Here is a 17,647-nt window from a genome sequence, read left to right as displayed (position 1 = left end):
CATATAAAGCCTACCTTAGACATCTTGGTTTTATTGTCTCCAGTCAAGAAGGAAAGGTTGTTAATTTCATTCTGGACCACAAAGTTCTGCTCTTCTCTTTTGAAATTCTGAAGAAAGACAAACATCAAAGAAAGATCAGGGTTCGAATGCAAAAAGGATGCCTGTTGTTTTTGTAGCTGAACATATATGGAGATGAGAAAACATACGTGTGACTTGCACCAGAGGATAAATATCTCAGCGACCATTCTAAAGAGATCATTGGAGTCAGCGTCTGGTTCTTTTAGCCATCTTGACCTGCAGTAAAGAGGCAAGATTAATACATTCTTTGTATTTCTTCTGCAAAAACAAACATCTTTGAACAACTACAACTACCAGTGCTCAGTGAGCTAACCTGTTGTTGTCCACATAGCGGATAAGCATGGGGTAGAAGGCGTACAGGTCCCTGCAGAGTACGGCAAACTCGTCCAGGATGAGCAGCTCCGCTTCCTGGGTGTCTCCTTTACTGTCTGCCTTCAACAGCTCTTCCTCAGACACCACCTTCACTGTTTTCTTCTTTAGCTTCTCAAGTGTAGGAAGGAAGTGGCTCTTCAGCAGGTCTGCACGGGCCTTGCTGATGATGGGTTGCACATAAACTAAACAGTGCAAGAGAGAGAAAATATCACTTTAATACGGTTTGGTTTTATATTAAATGTTTATGTATATCAAAATGTTGCCAACATTTTCATACAAAAAATGCCCCATGTTCATAATAGTATAAAAAATTAACAATTCAACCATGAAAGCTTTTACACATGATACACTTCCTGTTCTAAACTCAGTGATGTATTTTGCTGCTTTTGGGAAAAAAAAACAAGAAAACAGGGTAGTTAACATGAGCTAACTAACTAAGAGATGATGCAACTGTCATTTTTTAAAGTGACATGTATAAAAGAAAAGCAAACCATGCCCACCTGCAATCCTCTTCATCCAGGAGGCCTCATCGATGCCCAAGTTGTTGTTGAGGATCTTGAGGATGTTGCCAAGAATTAGGCTGAGGTTTTCTGACGTGACGGTGGTGCAGCAGATGCTGCCCCCGCTGGCTGGCTGGTTCTCAGGCCCCCTCTCCCACCAGTAGGACAGATAGTTACATAGCATAGGCAGCACCACCTCGATAACGTGAGGCATCTCTGTGTACCGAGCTCCCGACTCGGCCATGTCATTGATGTCCTTCATCAGTCCGTCCAGCCGCGGCATCCCAGGACACATCTCCTCTACCGAGTCTGGTATGCCGAGGTCTAAAAACAATTACATCAACGTTTATATTATAGACGTTAAGAAGGGGAGGGATATTTTCTAACTGACTATTATTTAAGCACAGCTAGAGTGCCACAGATATACACATAATGTACAAAATGTATGATTACATTTAGGACAAAATATACATCAGGCATTTCTCATACTGTAATATATGGACAACACCTAAACATGATAAGATGGTTGTAAAAGACATACATTTTTATTAACCATAATAATATCTGTTTAATTGGTCCACTGCTGGTAATGAACTTTCATTTTAGAATTATGACAAATGACTCACTGGCTCGTTCTCTGGCACTCTTGGTATTAAAGACAGAGCAGGGGTTGTACGTGTTAAGGAGCGGCTCCAGGAAGGCCACAGGCATGGCTCCAGCCAGGGTGGCCAGACACTGACCGAGAGCTGGTAGCTGTCTGAGGGGCACAGAGGATCAGAGTTGGTTGAAAGCTGCACTAAAAGTCTGTTTCTTCACTCAGGTTTTAATTACTTTACAGCATGTTGAAGAGGAGATACCTTTCTACATAGATGTTTTTCCCAGTACCCAGTGCGTAGAGACTGGTCAGGATTCGATAGCAAGACACTTGGACATCATCCACTGGAATAAAGAAAATTAAAAGTCCCTTGTTATTGTGATAATTCGTATTCATAGGGTAAACTTTACAGTACATTTGTGTGAGTAAGTGACAGATATGTTCCAATGGTGTCAGGTACAAGCAGCATGCAACCACTGTATTACAATAAACCTTTGAATCAAATCTCTAAGCAGCACAATATGTTTGATCATTCCTCTGCTGTCGGGGCTTACAAAGCAGGTCGACTCCAAAGTGGTGTTGAGTGATGTGTTCAAACAAAGCGGTTAAAATGGGGAGCAGAGCTACTGTGGTGTAGTTGATATTCTGCGACACCCCTTTCATCTGGGAGCGGGAGTGAGTGAACTTCCCCAGCTTCAGGTTCTCAAACGTCTTCTCCAGGTCTTCTGCAGCATTCTCAAAGAACGTCCTCAGCCCCACCCTCACCAGCTCTGAGCCCGACTTCATCACTGTCCTGTTGGAGTGAAAGGTAGAGTGATAAACCAAATGAGGAGATATGCAAGGGCAGGTCTGTAATTAACCACTGGATACCCCTTGGTATGCAAAGGACAACGCTGTTTGCCCAGTCGGACACGGTCATATGTGCAATTTCTGTGCACACTGTAAAGGTTTTAGTCATGAAATATGAGACATGAGAAACAACACGGCCGCCCTGGCACTGAAACATCAATTATTTATTTAATGAATTAGGTGAATATTTTAATCCAAGGTGAGTTTGCCAATGTTGTAGGCATACTGGATGAAAAAAGCACAACATATTAATATGATTGGTCTTGCCATTTCCAGGTATTTCACAGTTCATAATATTGCCAAATGAATTACCCTTTGATAAGCCTTGACGTATCTCACTAGGAATGAGAAATAAAAGACAGTCTGTGTGCATCAGCTTTAGCTCTTCAGCACAAACAAGACTATAATACATGTCCCTTGTTATGTGTGAGCTGCATTAACAAACAGGACAATGTCTCTAAAGAACACTATAAGCCTTGGGCAACATGTGCCGTATGAAATTGGTCTTGCTTATTTAAATACCAGAAGACGCTCTTTGTTAATACCAGTGCCTCCCACAAGACACCGCAGTAATAACTGTTCATTGCAAATATGCTCCTCATGCGTAAGGGTCCTACAGGAGTTAGATTTTACATCATTGCATTACACTGGAAACATTCGATTTGTTTCTCAAACAATTATTGTTTAAACACAGTAATTATTGAACAAAGCTTTTAGCTAACATTTAAGACTTAAGATTTAGGAGGAAACTCAAATGTTCCCACACAGTCTTGAGAGCTCACCTGGTGTCCAGGGTGTGTGCCAGGATATGCAGACAGCTGACGATGGTCATGGAGTCGCTCCCTACAAGACAACACATCAGACTTTAATATGAGGTGAACACACACACTGTCATCCATGTTTAAGGGACTTTCTTGACCTGAACTGAGCCTTTCATTGCAGCAATGATTTCATGTCTGTGTATGTAGCACACCTCAACAACCTCCAATCATATGTTGGGTTAAGAATTCAGTTAAATTATAGATGTAAGGCGAGTGGATCAATATTTAGATCACCACCTCTGTTAAGGGCGAGATGGGTTAAAGTATTGAATTTCGTTTTTTGTCCTTTTAGTTGCAGTTACTTAAAGGAATAGTTGAACATTTTCGGAAATATGCACATTTGCTTTCTTGTCAAGAGTTAAAGGAGAAGACTGATGCCACTCTTGTGTTTCTGGCCACAGCTAGCCTGGCTCTGCCGAAAGGTAAGAAAATCCCCTGACCAGCATATTTAAAGATATTTAATTAACATGCCTTGTTTGTTTAAAATAGTTTTTACGGACAAATGCTCCAGTATTTGGTAGCTAATACGTTGATCACAAAGCTTTCAGTTTGTAGTGCAGTCAAAGCTATATTTTTAGACACAACCAAAAACATGTTTTTCAAACCAACCTAAGACATGATAAAACCTACTGATACCCAACTTAAGACTTGATAAAACGACAAGCAATCACTTTTACGAAACACACGCACACACACACACTGCTGTCAGTAGTAATCAGCTTACCAAAGAGAGAAATCCTATGTCTGACAAGAGCTGCCAGTTTACAAAACAGGCTGGAGGTGTGATGGATAGACAAGAAAGGAAATCAGACAGTTACATTGAGTAGATTCTTAGAGAGTAGATTAGTAAATAGGCAAGGCAAGGCAAGATTAGTAAATAAGATTACAAGAGTTTAGGATTTTGAGTAAAGAACGGCAAAGAGTTATTGGCATGCTATATTGCTATAGGTGAATGAAAGTAAGTGTTGTCATTATTTACCTGGTGACCATCTCCTTCTCCTTGTTGGAGGCGTAACCGCTGCTGCTCAGGTTCTTACTGGGGGAGGAGAGGAAGTAGAGAGAGTGGTTCTTGAAGTACTGGTCGATGAGAGGAAGGAGAACCTGAAGGAGGACATTGATAATGACAAGATCAGGTTGATAGAAATGTTATTATACAGCAGCTGTATTTATATCACATCCTTACTTTGGCAAAAAACTTGATTTCTTGTTCATGAGGGGACCTGTCTGTTTTGCCGCTGGCAGCCATGGCCTCTGGATTTAGAGCATAAATACATATTTAATAGTAAGTAACAAGGCTACTTTAAGTCTCTTGCAGTCAGGTCCATGTAATATTACCATACATACCCAAGTGAGCGATGAACTCCTGAGCCGAGTCGACGTACTTGAGCAGCTTCTTGAGGAACTTGTAAGCGAACCTCTTCTCCATGGAAGAGGAATCCTGCTCCAAGTCCTTCAAACCTCTACAACACATATGGGATATTAGCTATGAATCCACACCTAAACATGTAAAAGTTATAAAGTAGTGTAACCCTACATCAACAGAATAATAATAAACAGACATCCTAAAAATGTTGACCTTGTGATGCTGTAGCCATTGATCTGCAGGAAGCGGAACAGGTCCTGGGCTTTCTCGCGGTCCCGGGCCTTCTCTTTGGCTGTCAGCGTGTCATAGGGCACCAACAGAGGGTGTGTTCCCCCTCCTGAAACCACAGACAACCCAGTGTTATGCAAGACTTGATCCGCCACGGCTCTCTACTGTGCATTTGCGTGAAGGAAGATGGTGACATGAAGTAGATGTATCACTCAGCTGAACCTTTTTAGTTACGACCAGCTAGGTATACATATGCCCACAGGCACATATTAAAACAACAATGAGCAAGTGGCACATTACATCCACCCACACAGACATATGGTCTCTTCCTTGCTGTTTTGCAGGTATCTCTATGTCTTGTCTATGATTTAATTCATAAGCAAATCACCTCTGCTTCCAAGGTCACTCTTTTTCTTCTTGGCCCAGATGTTATGATAATTTTCAGCCACCACCTCCACCATCCCCTTGGACCAAAGACAAAAGAGACAATCAGTAGATCTCACAGAGGAGCATGTCCCAACCATGCAACTCATTCGCATTCAAGAATTATTGCTTTTCATCTTGTATTCAGACAGAGAGATCGTTTGATGAAAAATAAAGTGAGGTCACTGACCTGCAATTCTCTGGATAAAACCACGTTGCTTGTGTCTATGGGGCTCGGATTGAAGCCATTTGCCTAGAAATTTTCAAAAAGATGAAGATTTACAATGAGACACTGTGTTCTTTGTTAAAATCCTCAAGATTTTGCATTTGTTAAAATAACTATTCTGCTTTCAGTCTATTATGCAAGCAACACAATCAGCTTTTTGTCTGTGGTAAATAATGTGAATTGTAATAATTGCATACATGCTGACAAATGGTACTGTTCTGAAAGTATGGAAATATGCACTGAAAGCACCAGTAGGGCTAGACAAGCGACCAACTTAACTAAAATGTGAAATTATAATCAGCCAAATAGAACAAACAATTGGTCATCAACCTGAGTCAGTTGCAACACATAACATCACGTGTTACAATTGAGTGTGTGAAAACGTGTAAGCAGCAGGAATAGTTAGCTAAAAGAAGCAAAGGGTGAAAACAGCCGATATAGCTAGGTAAAAGTAACAAACAAACAGTTGAAATAGTTAGATACAAGTAATGGATAAACAGTTTAAACAGTTAGATAAAATAAACAGTTTCACAGCAATGGATTAACAATACAAATATTAAGCTAAAGGTAATGGATAAATAATTGACCTAGTTAACGTTAGCTAAAAATACAAGACATTAAATAAACCGTTGAAATTGTTTGTCGTAACAAGTAAGGAAAACTGTTTTAAATGTTGGCCAGAAGTAATAGCTCAAATAAAACTTAAAATAGTCAGCAACAAGTAAGGAAAATTGGTTGAAAGTTAGCTAATGGTTTTGGATAAATGTTTGAAACTAATGAAAAGTTAAAAACGTTCTTGGAGGACAAACACATTGTTCGCGTTTGTCTCGTCATTCTTTGCCCCGTACCTGTGAAGCCTGAGAGATCTTTCTCATTTTCTCATTCTCCCTCTGTAGAGACATGCTTTCTCCATCTTTGGTCCTGTCGATGCTCCAGCTCATTGCCAGCAAATTCTTCAGGGACTCTCTAATTGGCCATCTGTAAATATCTTTCTCCTGAAGCACAAAGATAGAAATGAGGAACAAGGACTAAGCCCAGAAGCCCTTAGGTTCTCTCGTTAATGCTACTATCCTTCACAAATCTCACATTCTTCATACCTTCTCTGTCAGGGCTTTGTAGATTCTGAGCTGAGGGTGAATCTTGGCCTTCTCATCTACACAGTCTCCATATTTCCATCCCAACAGCACCTGAGGCACACGCGCAGAGGGTTGCCATTTTTGTATTTATTATTTGAAAGGCTGGGTGAGATTAAGTATGCACAACACATTAAGGAGTCATAGTACATTCAGTTTTTCCCCTACTCATTTCTTGTTTTTTTGATAGATCTAACAATGCAGGCTAAGCAGTTGGCACAAAAGAGAGCAAATGCCCTCGACACAGACTAGCACAATTATTGTCAGCATTTGTAAAAGATCTCTTTCAATACTGAAACCAAAGGAGACAATGCTGCGATATTGGAAAAGAAAAGAGCAATCAAAATATTGAGCTGAAGTATTTCACATGCATATGGCTGCTTTTCTACTGATTTTGAATGTGGTATTTCCAAAAGGACAGACATATTAAGCGTCCTCTGGTTTTCTTAAGTCGAACGTGTGCAATTTGATACCCATTTTCCCAGATTTCTTATCTTTGACCTTACCTTCTCTGCAGACCATTTCTCATGGGAATGTTCGGCATATTTGTTGGCAAATTGCTCGAGCTTCTCTGGAAGAGCAATGCTGGGGAAAAAAAGTGTGTGACAATTAGTCCGCTTGTGTATGCAAATGCATGTACAGTCATATACTGTGCATGTCATCACATAGTAATGATATGATAAGTCAGGCTTATATTATAATTCTTATTGATGTCTGGCTCCAAGGCGCCTTACTTAGCAGTACTGATGGGTTTGGGGTCAAAGTTGCCCTGAGCATCTACAGAAACGGGTTTCTCCACAGTGGTACTAATTGAGGCGTCTACGTAGTCCGGTGGCAAAGCTCCAGCTATGGCACTGAGGCAAGGCATGGCCATCTTGAAAAGCTCTGCGTCATATTTCTACATGGTGAGGAAAAGAAAGATTCAGAGTAAATGCAAAACACAGCTCTTAAGATTTAAGTACAGTTAAGAACATTTTATTATTATTTCACAAATACAAGTAATGTGTTAAAGTGTTCAATTAAGGTGGGGCTTAAATAAAGCTACACAGCCTCTCTAGTGAAAGTGTAACAGTGCAGTGGGACCAGGAGAAGAGACGTTAATAAAGAATTATTCTAAAAGGCTTTTAGATCAATGATCACTGTGCAGATATTGATGTTTTCAGGCCGGCCCTTTGCACAGCCTCCTTTCTTGAGTGGGCATTTAGAGAGAGGTGCTGAGTCCAGCCACCTGCATCACGAACAGACCTCAAGATATTTGTGCCCATGACTCCTTCGCATACATGGATGTCATTTAGGATTGTGGTAAATTCAGTAACTTTTATTTAAGTGTTTATCACTTTTGTGGAGCATTTCTGGTATTACCATCTCTTACAAAATGTTTAACAAGAAGTAGATGTTGCCAAACAGATGTTAATGTAGCATAATTAAGTCACAATGAAATTGCAAAGGACACAAAAAAAAGACTTGAGTGACGTCTCACCCTCTGGGACAGAGAATCAAATACTCCCCAGAAGATTTTCTTGGTGAGCAGCAGTTCATCCTCGGATGCTGTGCCGTAGCTGCCCCAACCCGATGGGAGGCAGTAGTACTTCCAGTTCTGCTCATAGTGGTTGGTTAGCAGCTGGAGGACACAAACAGAGCAAAGTTCAAGACAAGCAGAGAAAAAATAAACATAATTTAGTAAACAGAGGGACTTAACTGTGTTTTCAATGGCATGACACAAGTAAGCAGCCGAAACATATGCTCGCCACACACTGGCCATGTATGTGTAGGGCATAGCACATCAAAGAAAATCAGTTCTCCCACAAATCAGCATAGATGAAATCCAAATGTGTACATGGAGATACAACAAGTGTGTAAACTCGTTCACAGCCCAGTCACAACCAATCACATCTTCAGTATTTCTCTTCTGTGTTCCAGACTGATTGAGGGGAGCAGTGGAGTCAACAAGCCTGTAATCACACAGTCCAATACTTCAGCCCCTTGATTTCCCTCCTGCAGCTGCCCACTTCTTCCACAGCAGATGATTAATGCCGTGGGTGTGTTAGAAATGTTCACCTTTGAGTATGCTTGTGTGTCTGAGAGACAGAGGTGTACGCCAATAATATTACATTAAAGGTACAGCTGCAATAGAGTTGGTGGAAATTAGCTGTTGGTACTTCACCACCAAGCTGACAATCTAATAAACTGAAGGAGTAGTGCCACCAGCCTACAGACAGAACACAGGTTAAATGATGGAGAAAAGGAAAGAAAAGGAAAGACAGAGACGATTATCCAAACAGAAAACAGAAACTGAAAACAACTAAAAGAGTCATGCAAGCAGACCAACAAGCAGAAAGGGATGAGGCAAGATTTGAGATAGCAAAGGGATTAAAAAAGTGAAGAAATCATTGCCCACTCTGAGAGGCATCTTGCAGTAATCGGTCAGCAAGGGCACATCAAAGACAAGGCGGTGAAGGAGCTGCTGCAACATGGAGGGACGAAGGTGCCTGCAGACAAAGGTTAGAGATAAGAGTGCTCCTGCCCTGAACTGCCTTTAACAAGAATCACATCTTCAGACTCTAACCACTTTAATCACACCGATTTAGAGGGATTATATGGGAACAAGGCCCTTAGCTATCATGGAATTTTGCTAGAAAGCAGATTAAATGTGCTGTTGATTTTTGCTATTCTGGCCGGCTGAATGTTTGGTGTATCATTAGTCAAAGAATAAAAAAGCTCTTCTAATGCTCCTCACTTGCAGACAGCCAGCAGGCACTCCTCTATGGCGTCTCTCTGGGCCTTGGTGAGGGAACGGCCTTTAGAAAGGCGGTAGATGGTGTGCAGAGTGGAGTCGATGAGGGTGGCGTAGTGCTCGGTGCCGGCAAAGAGAGGAGCGCAGCGGGTGAGGAGCGGGAGCATGGCTGAGCCGATGAACCGGTTCATGGCCAGGGCCGTCTCTGTGGTACATAGACCCTCCTGTGGAAGGAATGGCTCACAGGCCATACATGAGATTACTTCATTTATTAAAGTAAGAATATGTAATTTCAGAGAGGAAATAACACGTTCTCCTTCTGAGGTGTTGCTAGAGGCTTTGCTGCTACAGCCTTACTTAGTCTGGTGTGACTGCTGGCTCATGTTGGCATGTTGCTGTTTAACTGCTATTACAGAGTCATGCACCTAACTTCATAACTATTCTCTACTTGTACTCCTACAGTATGTGTTAGCATCCTGTAATTGTTACTTTACAATTGTTGTTATATTGTCTTGCTTGAAAATGAATGTGTGTATTTGTTGACCATTTTTCAAAAGAGTACCATTTAGCACTATAAAACTGTCTTGTAAATAACCTTGCTAAATATATTAGAAAGCTCCACTAACTAAATCAATAATAATATGTATTTAAAATTTGACATATTACGTGATGGATTAATTTTAGCCAAAAGTCTGCACACTATGGATTTGAGAGTTTAGAGAGAAACATCGTGAAGGTATTCTTGATAATTGGAGTAAAGAACAATTACATTAATCAACCAAAAATAAACATGATCCCAGGCTTAATATGGAGTTCCTTATTAGTATAAAAGGTTGCCCAATAATATTGATCTATATATTGAAATTCATGTTACATTCATTACTTCTCCCCCGTGTCGTTGTCAGCTTTACCCACCGTATCCAGAGAGGTAGCAGCCCTCAGGTCCGGAAGGAAGCCCACTTCGAGCAGGTGAAGAAGAAAGCTCTGGTCCTCGATACCATACACCCTGTCTAAAAACAGCACCATGGGGGCCTTGTGATCTGGACAGAAGCAGGCCGACATGTCCGGCTCAGTCACCGACCCATCTGAGAGAGATTGAGAGGAGAGGAAGGCACAACATATAGAGTAAACCACTCAGGTGTGAAGCCGTGAAATACTCGGAGAACAGCCCACCATTTTGGAGTTTTTTTTTCGGAGCTGGAGCTACGGCACGCTGTCTTCGGTCTTGGCCTGTTGACAGAACTTATGTGGCTGTGCTCTGGGCAGAAACTTTAAGAGGCAAGTCCTGAAATGCTTATGCAGATCAATCAATAGAGCAAGACAACTTGCTATAGAAATGATCTGGCTTACTCTGAGCTATGAGAGAGTGCAGTAAAGTGTTGTGCTGATTAAAAAGGCATGAGCAGTGAAATGTAATCAATAACCTTCTGCCTTGCACTGAATGTGCAGACTTTATTAGGCTATTATGCCTTTACATGAGACATAGTGTAGTAGCATGCAAAAGAATAGGGTGTGTCCTCCAATGGAAGTATAAAGGTGTGCTGTCCTGCATCTTTAGAGTGACCAGTACCTTTGTTGGTGATGGGCATTTTGAGCGGTATGCTGATAATTCCCACGAGGTCTTCAGTAGGCACCAGAGAGCGCAAGATGGCCCGGATACGCAGAGCTTCACCTTTCCCCTTGTTGATGAGCTGAAGAAGGGAAAAGGAAGTGAAAAAAGGGAAAATCTGTCTGAGGAAAACAACACAATTCCTATCAAACATACATGCATCTCTGGAGCGCAACGTCCCAACAGGTCAATGAGTGCAGAGTAGAAGGACATTATGGCATTGCCCATGTGTACAACCTCCTCCTCATCATCCCCATCAGCAGACCTAACAGTGGGAAAGGGGAAAAGTTAAGGAAGAATAGACACAAAGGATAAACATTTCTCAGGAGCATCACAGCAAAGATGCAAGCAAAGGGGGATAAGCAGCTAATTTATTAGATACGTTTTGCTTACATGTCAGAGCTGATCCCATGCACAGAGCCCGGCAGGTCCAGAGCCGGCGTCTCAGAGATCTTGATGGCTTCCTTCATGGCAGCCAGCAGGCCGTTCCCTCCCTCCCCCCTCAGGGCAGGTCCAAAACACTCTGGACGACGAATGAGCAGCTTGACCACAACACTGGAGTTCTCCTCTACGCTCTCGCCTGGAACACAAACATAACATCATAGGGGTACATACATAAAAGAACATACTATATTAATGTCAGCAAGAAAATACAACACATAAACACATTGTAGCTCGAACATAAACATCCCTGTCCCCAAATACTCAGAGAAAACATCAAGTAGACTTTGCCTAAAGCAGCAGAATGCTTTGTTGCGCCTTTGGTAGCTTTTACTACATGTCTAGACAGAGATACAGTAACAGAGAGAGAGAGAGAGAGAGAGGATGGTGACTGCAGTCTTACCGTTGACAAAGACAGCAAACCGTAGGAAGGAAAGGTAACGCTCCCCCTCAATGGGGTTCCAGCCGATGTCTGGGTAACCTTTAGCCAGGAGAATTGGACAACTCTGGAGACCACAGCCTGCTAAGTAGGTGACCACCTGTGGGTATACCACATAACGTCAATTATAGATGGATAAAATACTCATTTAGCTCCAATCTATTCATCCTAGGTGATTTTAAATTGGGTCTCTCCTTTTACAGACTACAGAGTCACAAAGGTTGAGTCTTACCTTGTCCAGATCGGGCTCCTCCAGTGCCAGGGCCAGGCCGTTGTTGTCCATCACAGAGGAAGCAGCCACGTCTAGAGGAGTGGAGCCCCTCATTGCTGGGGAAGCTACAATATAAAGCACATGTTGTATTTCATTTAAGCCTGTGTCTGTGTTTTTATTTTAACAAACAGCAGGGGGTGATGTTTATCACTCCTTCCAACAGCTGGTTAACATTCATGTGGAAGGAACGTTTCCTCACCAATTTTCTATGAACACCTATAGTCATATTGGATTCCACAGGGTTTATGGGAACCAGTTTGTGTCGCACTGGGCACACAAACACCTCGTCTAGACTGTGGTTGCAGCTTCTATGTTTCAATTGCAAATCTTTATGATTTTATTCTTAGATTAAATTGTTGTTTTGCTGTCACATAACTTGTTGCAGCTTGTTTATTGAGCATGCCTAGCTGCATGTGTGTGTATTCAGAGGAGACACTCTCTGACGCCAGCGGGGAGCTCTCTGAGACTGTGGCACAGACATCTTCTAACAGAATGGGAGATGAGTCGCTCTCCTCGCTGATAGATTCTCAGCGCTCACTCACAATTACACACACGTCTTCTGAGGAGCAAGGGTAATATATATGTGAGCTGACAGGTGCAGAACCGGTCCTATTCTGGCAAAAGGCTGGTGACAATGTATCACCCATATTGATGAGAAAGCTGCCGTCTTTCATCCATCCCAGAGGTGGTTGTACAGTGTTTGACCTGCACCATTAATCTTCTTTAAGAATATCCTCTAGCATGTCCTACAGTCTGTGCATGTTGGTTGATTCCTGATTATGTCATGTGGTCTTCATCCAGTAAAATATTGTTTTAGCTCAGCATCATTTGGCTAATCCTTAAGCAGAATGATGATGGAAAATAGTAAGAGTGTCAGTTAAACAGGGTGATGTACCCACCTAGGCCGACGCTGCTGTTCTCCAGCAGGTAGCTGAGGTGGTCGAACATGGCTTTCTGGTTTTGACGGCTGATACGGCAGAAGTAGCACAGGAAGCGACAGCAGCTGGCCACCATCTTGGGGAAGGCAATTTCCTGTGAAATGGTACATACAGACTAAGTAGGTCAAACATCTTCCCCGGTTGGATTTGGTTGAATATTGTTTTCGGGAACAGTCTCATGTATTTACAGCCTGAACACAAATATAGTAACTTGACTAGACATTGCTGACAACTTGTCACTGTAATTTGATACCAAGTGGGTTGTTGCTTTATTCTGGGGTGCAGACTTTATTGTATTGACTTTCTCCCGGGTTGTTAATAAAGTCTCCGGCATGGGTTGAATCCTAATTAACGTCTAAAAGGCCTGACACCGTCACACATTGCCAACCCAACTCCGCCCTTTCTGCCCTCCTACTGGCACCACTTCTTCATTAATATGCCACTTCTTCATTAATATGCGATTACAAATGATAATGCACAAAATTGGACTCAGACACAATCTTTCTCAGTGAGCCACATCAACTTTTGGCAGGATGGAGCACTGAACTCTGTGGGTGTCTCTTTAACAGCCTGTGGAAGCAGAAATATAGATAAAGAAGTTGTTCAACCTGGGACTTGTGTCCTCCGAGCACATTGACCATGACCTCCATAACAGTCTCATGCATGCCCAGTATTCTCATTAGGTTGGGGTGCTGGTAGAATACTTTGTTGTTCATGATGTCACTTGAGGGGGAAAAAAAGACATAATTGATTTACATTCAATAAAACCAGATAACTCAAATATATTGAACACAAGTAGAGCTCCTTTGAGGCAACTACAACCTACCCAAGTCCATCAATCATGAGCTTCTCCTCCTCCTTCCCCATACGAACCGACAGCAAAGATCTGATCTGACCGAGGGCAGCCAGGAGGTTGATGGTGTCCTGGACTGAGGCAGCACTGATGGTGTAAGTCTTCCTCATGGCCCGGAGAAGCTCCCCAATGCTGTCGTACTGCCTCCTCAGGAGGCTGAACATCTTGCGAACAAGCTCTGAGTCCAGGATGTGACACTCCTGGGCCCAGCTGACCATTGTCTGAGAAATCAGCTCCTTCAGATTAGCTGGAAAGAAAGTTGGGTAAAGATAACTTGTTTGTGTATTTTCTAATAACAAACAACATATTTCTCTACGTTGGTGGACTTCCAAAGTAGAGAAACCTTTAAAAGTAAAGCATGGCCAGTGGAATGGCACTTTAACATTATATTCAGTAACAGCAGTTAACTCCAAGATGAGATGACTCCTGTTCAGGGACCAGTCATACTTCACTCAGAGAAGGAAAATGCACCATGTGACACAATTAAAGCAGCGACATTTGTCTTGGTAGCAGCGTAACTAGCTGTAACACACGTGACATATTAATAAGGCCTGATAAAGTTGTTGTGGGGAATGTGTTAGCAAACAGTTACAACATATTTAAACATTCAGCAGACATGGAGCAACACAACTATTAATTAATTTAAGAGTCCCGTATCAGGTCACTCAGCAAAGGTCCAATATTGACTCTCTCTTTAGCTCTATTTGGGTTATGAGAGCAGTGACAGTGAATAAAAAAGCAAAAATGTGGGGCAATTAGCAAAAAGATGCTAAAATGCTCAGTAAAGATGAGGAACTGAAGGTCTAACAATGTCATTTTAATGACATGAAAATATTGACTGGAGCAGCTTTAATGATGCATAGTTAATTAACATAATTACCGATTCAGCTGTGAATGGGAATGTTGGTTAAAACAAAACAAGCTTTTACTGATTTTCTAGAATGAGATTCACCTTTAGAATAGCAGAGAAAGACTTGTTTTAACAGTGAAGTGCCACCAGCACACACACACACACACACGCACACACACACACACACACACACACACACACACACTTAACATAAAGCTGTATTAGAATGATGTTTAAAAGTTGCTCCTTTTTGTATAAGCCATGCTTGAGCAGTACATTCAAAAGATACATCCCCAAACTGGCTCTGTGATGCAAATAGGACCTTGAACATAGAACAACAAAAAACAGGCAGCTCTTTAAAAGTCTTTTGTGTGGCTTGAGTCAAGCTAATATAACTTCACACATGTATCTGCCACTTCTACAAGCCCAAGCCTCTAAAGGGGAGGTAATCAGCTGTGTTTCAACAATGTCGGCTGGTTATTTTCTTCAATTCTATCAGAAAGAAAACACTCATTCATGAAAAGGCACATTTTTAGTAGAGCCGAGGTCCTGTTGGCTCACGAATAAGGGAGGGGAAGTGGAAGTATTAATAGTCCTGTACAGTACAGCATTCTGCTTCTGTGGTTAAACTGAGACTTTTGTTTGGACTGCTCGTATGTGGGTTACCCTTAAGGCTTCATTAAAACTGGATCAATAGTTTGGTAAGGGTGTTCTCGGTGTATGAATACACAAAGGACAGAAATACATCAATTAAACAACTCAGAACCATAAAACATGGAGCTATTTATACACAATTGATTCCTTAAAAGTATTGCAATTAGGTGATTGTATTTTTAAGACCCCAGAGTCTGTTTGGGTGATTGGATCTGTTGGTTTTCCAAAGACTATTTTACACAAGGCTGTCAATCACTGCAAGTGTGTATGTGTGTTTTGTGTGATGGGTGGGGAGCCAGCAGAATGCCACTGTCAGCGGTAAACAATCCTGCCGCAGAGACTTGTGTGGGTGTCGGAGAAAGGGCAGAAGCACCAGCTTGCTCCAAAATGAGAAGCGACATTTCTTCCTCTCAGCCAAGATGCTTCCCAACACTCATTCTGTCACACTATCAAACACACTCGTTCCATCGGTTTTGCTCTCGAATACACCCCTCCAGTATTTTTCCTTCACTATACCACAATAAATAAATCGGACCGGTCTACTGGACCTGGAAGCCAGAGGTTTTTATGGTGTGAGAGACCACACACCATCCCGATGCTCTCACACACAATTCTTCAAGGCAAGTCATCATATCTGAGCATTAAATGCTTCTGGTGGATAAGCCATTCATCAGAGGAGGAAAACGACTTCTGCGCCCCTCTCTTCATTCCTATGAAATAATGGCACAGACAACAGTGCCTTTTGTGTCTTCAGGCTCTCACTGTGCAAGGAGGACAAGTTATAGCTGGCGTAACAGTACAGAATGTATCATGTCATCTTAACTCTGGTCCATCCTCCTGCATCATCTTATAAAACGTCTTATTCTCAAAATATACCACCTGTCCCAGTCGTTTTTCACATACTATACGTGATAGCTAGGTAATGGTAATGCCACCATGTCAGCATTCCTCTCTCTGGAAGCTCTGACCTTTGCCTCTCTGACTGGAAGGCACGCACTATTATTGTCTCATTAAGAACTGATATATACAGGAAGCGCTCAGAATCTGTAGGAGCCTAGCGTAGGGACTACCTGAGTGCTACCAGGATGCCCTAACACCCCCCCCCCCCCCCCCCCCCCCACACACACACACACACGTATATGCTGTCAACTAAACATAACATAACCACACAATAGTGACCAATATAAAAGTACACAGTTACCATATCACACCATCACACCACCGTATTTGTCTGGTAGGAACTCAAGAAAAATAAGGGTTAGAGGGCTGAGGTCAGTTCATGCAAAAGGAAAAACACAAAAATATTAGCAAACCCTTGCAGTTGGCTCCGACCTTTCTATAGCTCATCCACCTATTATATCAGCTGGGTCTAAGCGGAGACTCCACAGATGTCACAATAGTCTTATCACTCCCACTACCAAAACTCACTGAACTAGCAGCCGAAGAAGAGAAAAAATACGCTTTACAAAGCAAGACCCTGAAATGATGTCTTACTTTTGCTTTTTCATTTTTAAAATCTGTATTAGAGGGCATATCAATATGGCTACTGGCTCTTTGAATCTCTCTGGATCATTACTGAGCCGATTCCAGCGGTCTGTATTCATTTGCATGGCAAAGAGGAGCATTTTCACTCTGCTTTTCTCCTCCAGCATCGCTCATCATCAGCCTTCCATGAGAAAACACAGTCTACGTCTCAATCTGCATGAATTATGGCACTGCACTCATCCTAAAGACATTGGTCAGCAGATTGGTCCTAATAGAGTCTCAGCTGATCAAATAGATCAATGGGTTATAGTTTTCTTTGAACGTTTAGTCTGATTAATTTACTTTTCAAAACAAAGCCAAACACAATTGTATTTATATGGAACTAATACATATAGTGATATGTACATTACATTAAATGAGTTATACAGTTACCTGGGAAAAAATCCAATTGCACAAATGGTGCCCAAATGGCCAATTTGATTCTGCCTGAACATGTTTCTACTAAAACCTCTCTAGCGATGCGCTTTTCACTTTATTAGCATCAGCCTGTGCACCGGTAATGTTTGGATGTTGTGATGTGGTTTGCTAAAGGTTTTGGGCTGCAACTGCATCATTCCAAAGGGATAGTCACTCTAAATGTGTACAGTTTTGTTCAACATAAATTAAATCTTTTATTTATGCGGTGTTTTATCTTCATTTACATATACATATAATATATAACATATATACTGATGCTTACCCCTCTATTACATCTATTATGATACCAAGATTATTCAAATATAACT

At 41.8% G+C, this 17,647-nt stretch overlaps 1 protein-coding gene across 1 annotated transcript in view; it reads right to left on the bottom strand.

Moving 5' to 3' along the window:
• The window catches only part of LOC117751452 (ryanodine receptor 3-like), a 95,578-nt gene that overhangs the window by 21,287 nt on the left and 56,644 nt on the right, over positions 1-17,647 (bottom strand). The window contains 31 exon segments of the mRNA XM_034563314.1: positions 15-107; positions 207-294; positions 392-632; positions 951-1,274; positions 1,577-1,707; positions 1,808-1,889; positions 2,100-2,338; positions 3,177-3,237; positions 3,940-3,989; positions 4,195-4,316; positions 4,399-4,466; positions 4,560-4,675; positions 4,792-4,915; positions 5,195-5,270; positions 5,420-5,482; positions 6,304-6,450; positions 6,553-6,642; positions 7,095-7,173; positions 7,323-7,486; positions 8,069-8,209; positions 8,987-9,077; positions 9,326-9,546; positions 10,238-10,407; positions 10,893-11,013; positions 11,088-11,196; positions 11,325-11,511; positions 11,776-11,911; positions 12,044-12,147; positions 12,982-13,114; positions 13,629-13,743; positions 13,847-14,120. Of these exon segments, the coding sequence (XP_034419205.1) occupies positions 15-107; positions 207-294; positions 392-632; positions 951-1,274; positions 1,577-1,707; positions 1,808-1,889; positions 2,100-2,338; positions 3,177-3,237; positions 3,940-3,989; positions 4,195-4,316; positions 4,399-4,466; positions 4,560-4,675; positions 4,792-4,915; positions 5,195-5,270; positions 5,420-5,482; positions 6,304-6,450; positions 6,553-6,642; positions 7,095-7,173; positions 7,323-7,486; positions 8,069-8,209; positions 8,987-9,077; positions 9,326-9,546; positions 10,238-10,407; positions 10,893-11,013; positions 11,088-11,196; positions 11,325-11,511; positions 11,776-11,911; positions 12,044-12,147; positions 12,982-13,114; positions 13,629-13,743; positions 13,847-14,120 (4,160 nt within the window).

Source organism: Cyclopterus lumpus, chromosome 22 (assembly GCF_009769545.1).
Source record: "Cyclopterus lumpus isolate fCycLum1 chromosome 22, fCycLum1.pri, whole genome shotgun sequence".
Taxonomy (NCBI): domain Eukaryota; kingdom Metazoa; phylum Chordata; class Actinopteri; order Perciformes; family Cyclopteridae; genus Cyclopterus; species Cyclopterus lumpus.
Note: the sequence above shows the minus strand (reverse complement) of the source record. Positions and strands in the feature narration are given on the sequence as shown.